Source organism: Apium graveolens, chromosome 5 (assembly GCF_009905375.1).
Source record: "Apium graveolens cultivar Ventura chromosome 5, ASM990537v1, whole genome shotgun sequence".
NCBI classification, from domain to species: domain Eukaryota; kingdom Viridiplantae; phylum Streptophyta; class Magnoliopsida; order Apiales; family Apiaceae; genus Apium; species Apium graveolens.
The window spans coordinates 254813548-254817725 of record NC_133651.1 but is presented as its reverse complement, the minus strand read 5'-3'; the positions used below and the strand labels follow the sequence as shown (position 1 = coordinate 254817725).

The following is a 4178-nucleotide window of genomic DNA, read 5'->3' as shown; positions in this document are numbered from 1 at the left end:
ATCTGAGACCTATTTCTCTATGCAATGTTGCATACAAATCATATTTAAAACTCTCACCAATAAGCTAAGCACGTTGATAAGGTAACATTTGACACACAAAACGCTTTTATTCTTGAGCGCTTAATTTCAGATAATATCATGATTTCGTACGAGTCAAGCACATTGATTAGGTAACATCTGACACACAAAACACAAAACACTTTTATTTTTGAGCGCTTAATTTCGATTAATATCGTGATCCCGTATAAGTTATGTTAGATAACGAGTGTATAAGTATTTGACTACGTAGGAGTAAATGTAATCTAATATAATTATAATGCAAATTTAATATATAGGATTCTATTTTTTTAAATCTTATACTTTAATTTTTTTTATAATTAATCACACTCACAAATCGGGAGTCAAAATTGTGACCTTTTTTCTTAAGGAAACGAGTTCAACCACTACAGCATTAGCATAAAGTGATCCACATTTGTTCTTAGATTAAAAATTAAAAAATAAAAGCTAAATAAGATTTCAAACTTAACATAAACCTTAGCCACAATAAAATCACTTTCACGGAAAAATGAAATCTTTCTCAACCATTTAACTATATAGATAATTACATGTGTATAACAACATATTAAGTCCCTATGGTAATCACATAAAAAACAAATTTTGAGCTTTATATCATTTATACGGGTACAAAACAGAGAATCTACCTAGCATGTTACGATACAAGTGATGTTACATCAACTGAGTCCTTGTGCAACCCTCCTGGTTTCTCTTCTTTCCTGATAAAATAATCATGTCTCCTGTCCCTAGTTTAAGATCATTTCCTTCCAGGTTTATTCTGTTTGAGTAGAAAAACTTCCACTTGTTAAAATTGAGTAATTTTGCCGCTCTCATATCCCGAAAAGAAAGCAATTTGAGTAGCAAGGAAGCAACAGACCACTGTGTTCCACAACTAGAGGTTGCCTGAATGGATTTAGCTGAATCTACAATGAAGACAATGAGCAATTTTAATTGAATTGGTAGAAGTGAGTTTTCTAATGGTTTCAAAAACTAATAACTAATTGTAACATACTGGAACTGAGAGAGGACGGCCTGTTCTAGTGCTTAAGCAAGAAGCTGCAAGATGTGAAGCTTCTTCACAGTAATCAGTAAAAACTGCTGGAACATTTAACTCCTTTATTAAATCCTGGAGTATGATAACAGTATGGCCAGTAAGCATATGGCATTCTGTAGAAGCAATAGATGAGCGTAACAGAACATACTATGGTTGGTGACCAGCTTGTGTAGGCAGCAATACCGGCATTTGGGGCAACAATTAAATGAGGCACAGAGTCCTGCAAGTCAAATGGATTCTAATGAGCATTTGGTAGGAGGAACAAACAGATTGTGCATACTGACATCTAAAAATACCCTGCTTACCCGACCTTAGCAAGGTCTTTGTAACGATCATGATAATAACCTGCATGAAGCCTTATTTCAACTCCCACACTTGATGGACCAGAGCTGAAGTTCTTTTCAGAAGATTTGCAAACGCAATCTATCTCATTGCAGTGAGCATACTTATAAAGTTCAATTCTCTCACCATTCCTGATCATCCCACATAATTTTTGTAAAATTTTGTACAAGGAAAAAATTCCTCAATAAATCTATTTATCAGCTCTAATGCCAATATATAATAGTGAGACACAATAGAGAGTACTGCAACGTCTACCATTGAGTCAGAATGTATAATATCAATTACAGACCTGTTTTAGGGATTAACTTATAATAAAAAGATGAGACTTTTATCAGCAAGTTTTAACCCAAAAAACAGATATATAGTGTGCCACAAAATCTGACCTATATTCTGGAACTGCTGGTCCAACAAGCTCCAAGCGAACTCGTATGGCAGGAAAAAGAGCATGCAGTTCACTGAACACATCAAGTTGAGAAAGCTCCTTATCAGGGCCTACGAATATTTAATCAACCAATATTATGTACATCAAAACATATTACATCAATTAACAAGTGGAAAATACTATAAACTTGATGTAATTTGATCATATAATTTGTGTGGATGTGCACTTTTTTATGCTTGGATTAAATGAGAGATGAGATATGTACAAAAAGAGGGAAGCCTAATCATGTGTCATCTAAAGTAAACAATACCAAGGTAGTGTATATTCAGCTCAGCAATCACCTCAAGATTCAAGCTTCTTGCGAGAGTAAGTTGAGCTGCCCAATATAGGGTAAGAGGCTGTAAATTCAAAACAATTAGATAGCACAACAGCTAAAGAGGTGCTAGATATGAGTAATAATTGCAACTGATTTCATCGACATAAAAAAATGCTGCCCTGAATGCCAGCATATAAGAATCTCGAATGGCCAAATGTATACATTCGCGTGTTACTCAATGCCAATAGAATAAGGCTGAGGTATATAAAAATGTAAACTGTAATAAAGAATGGTTGAATTTGGAATATAGAACTATATAGAAGACAAATAATACCCAGTGAAGAAGGATAGCTACTGGTGAATGGAGTGGGATGGACCTCCATTCGTAGTAGTCCTCCCAAGTATCTAATTGCTTCTGTAATGGAGACTGAGGTTCTGCATCAGACAAGTCAAACTTAACATCACAACAGCTATTTACAAGCTAATTAGCATAAGGCCAACAGCAAGCGATATGTACCTCTACATGGGCACAGGACACTTGCAAGACACCAACCCTCCATCAAACTACGAATTTGGTAAAAATGAAAATTAAATGGCTTATAAGAGTTGATTAATGCCAAAACTATATTCTATATCTAAGCTGTAGAAAGAAGAATTATCATTTTCACACTGATAGATAAATTCGATTATCTTTCTTAGCTTAGTAAAAATTTAAGACCTATCCGACTGATTACGTTTTTCCTCCTGAACTTCCCATGTAATTATGTAAACTTTTTATTATAAAAATTACAAACCTTGAAATATTAGAAGCAGCCAATATTCCACATTGACATTCACACATCCACATCTTAACACGATGGAGTCCTCGATTCTCTAGGAACAAACATCGAGTTTCCCTTTTTTCTAATACCTACAAAACTCCTTCAAACATGATCAATTTACCAACATAACATCCACATAAGAAGAAAACTATTTAGCCTTTATTACCTCAACAGTAGCTTCTCCAGCAAATATGAAAGGAAAGTCATTAAGTTCATCAGCATGCTTCATTTGTTCCTCTAATCTCTCGCATTCTTCTTTATGAACACTCCAATGTGCAATCTACGTTGCACAAATAAAACACTGGATAATTATCTAAGCTTTTCGAATAAAGTTATTTGTGTAAGAAAATGTAAATTAGTGTAGCCAATATAAATTGCGTTTATTATTGGACGGTCTTTGACAAATTTGTTATATATACATATATTTTAAGTATGGCCTAGTGAACGAATATGCCTAGTTAATAACCGGGAAAACTTACTTTTATTTAAATTTCTCGAGAAATCAGTTGCAAACATAATATTAATTGACACAAAAAAAAATGATAAAAAAATGTGAAATTGAGGGGGGAAGGGACCTGGTGAGAAAGGGAGCAATAAGCGACGGCTTGACAGCGAGCACAGCGTCTAGTGGGTGGGGCCAAGCACCGCCGGGTTGTTCCTTTACCGGCGCACTCCATCTTTTTTCCCCTGAGACTCCGCCTGAGATGATACTTTTTGGTCCAAACCCAAATGTCTATCGTATTCAGAAAGTTTATTAAAATTGGGCCTAATAACATTGTTAGGGGAGATCCCATTTCCCATTTAATTGGGTCCCATTAACAGGACTCAAGCTGCAATTTGATAAAATCATTTTTAGCAAAAAAAAAACTTGATAAAATCATCCAATGCTCGATCATGTGACCCCATTTAGTATATCATAAAAATTGAAAAGCCACAAGTTCTGAATTAAATATTAATATAAAATAACAAATTGCAGAGATGGGTTCGGCCCATCTCGATACGACCCACTTTTTCCTTGATGCATTCAACCGCAAAACCCATTTTAAATGCTAGCCAAGTCCGATTTGCTAGTCCCTGTGACCCTTTGCTTTGTAAAATATGGTATTTATTAAGTATGTTTAGAGAGGATGTCCAATGATGACTTAAAAAAAAGTGTAGTGAAATCATTACTAAAAAGTAGATTTTGACGTTAAAATGACATCATGGCTT

At 34.7% G+C, this 4178-nt stretch overlaps 1 protein-coding gene across 4 annotated transcripts; it reads right to left on the bottom strand.

The window, feature by feature from the left end:
• Nucleotides 1-560: 560 nt before the first annotated feature.
• On the bottom strand, nt 561-3826 carry LOC141725075 (uncharacterized). 4 transcript variants are annotated; one of them, XM_074527456.1, is made up of 11 exons: nt 3545-3826; nt 3136-3249; nt 2943-3058; nt 2666-2712; nt 2483-2583; nt 2143-2230; nt 1834-1942; nt 1419-1581; nt 1257-1328; nt 1067-1152; nt 561-977 (listed from the first exon to the last, which is right to left on the bottom strand). In XM_074527456.1, exons 1-10 carry the CDS (start codon nt 3761-3763, stop codon nt 1099-1101), a joined length of 1083 nt encoding a protein of 360 aa, XP_074383557.1. In that variant the 5' UTR covers nt 3764-3826; the 3' UTR covers nt 561-977; nt 1067-1098. The 4 variants fall into 4 exon arrangements, with proteins under 4 accessions (XP_074383557.1, XP_074383556.1, XP_074383559.1 ...); XM_074527455.1 differs by having other exon boundaries at nt 1067-1180; nt 3545-3813; XM_074527458.1 differs by lacking the exon at nt 1419-1581 and having other exon boundaries at nt 1834-1905; nt 3545-3825.
• Nucleotides 3827-4178: the final 352 nt, after the last annotated feature.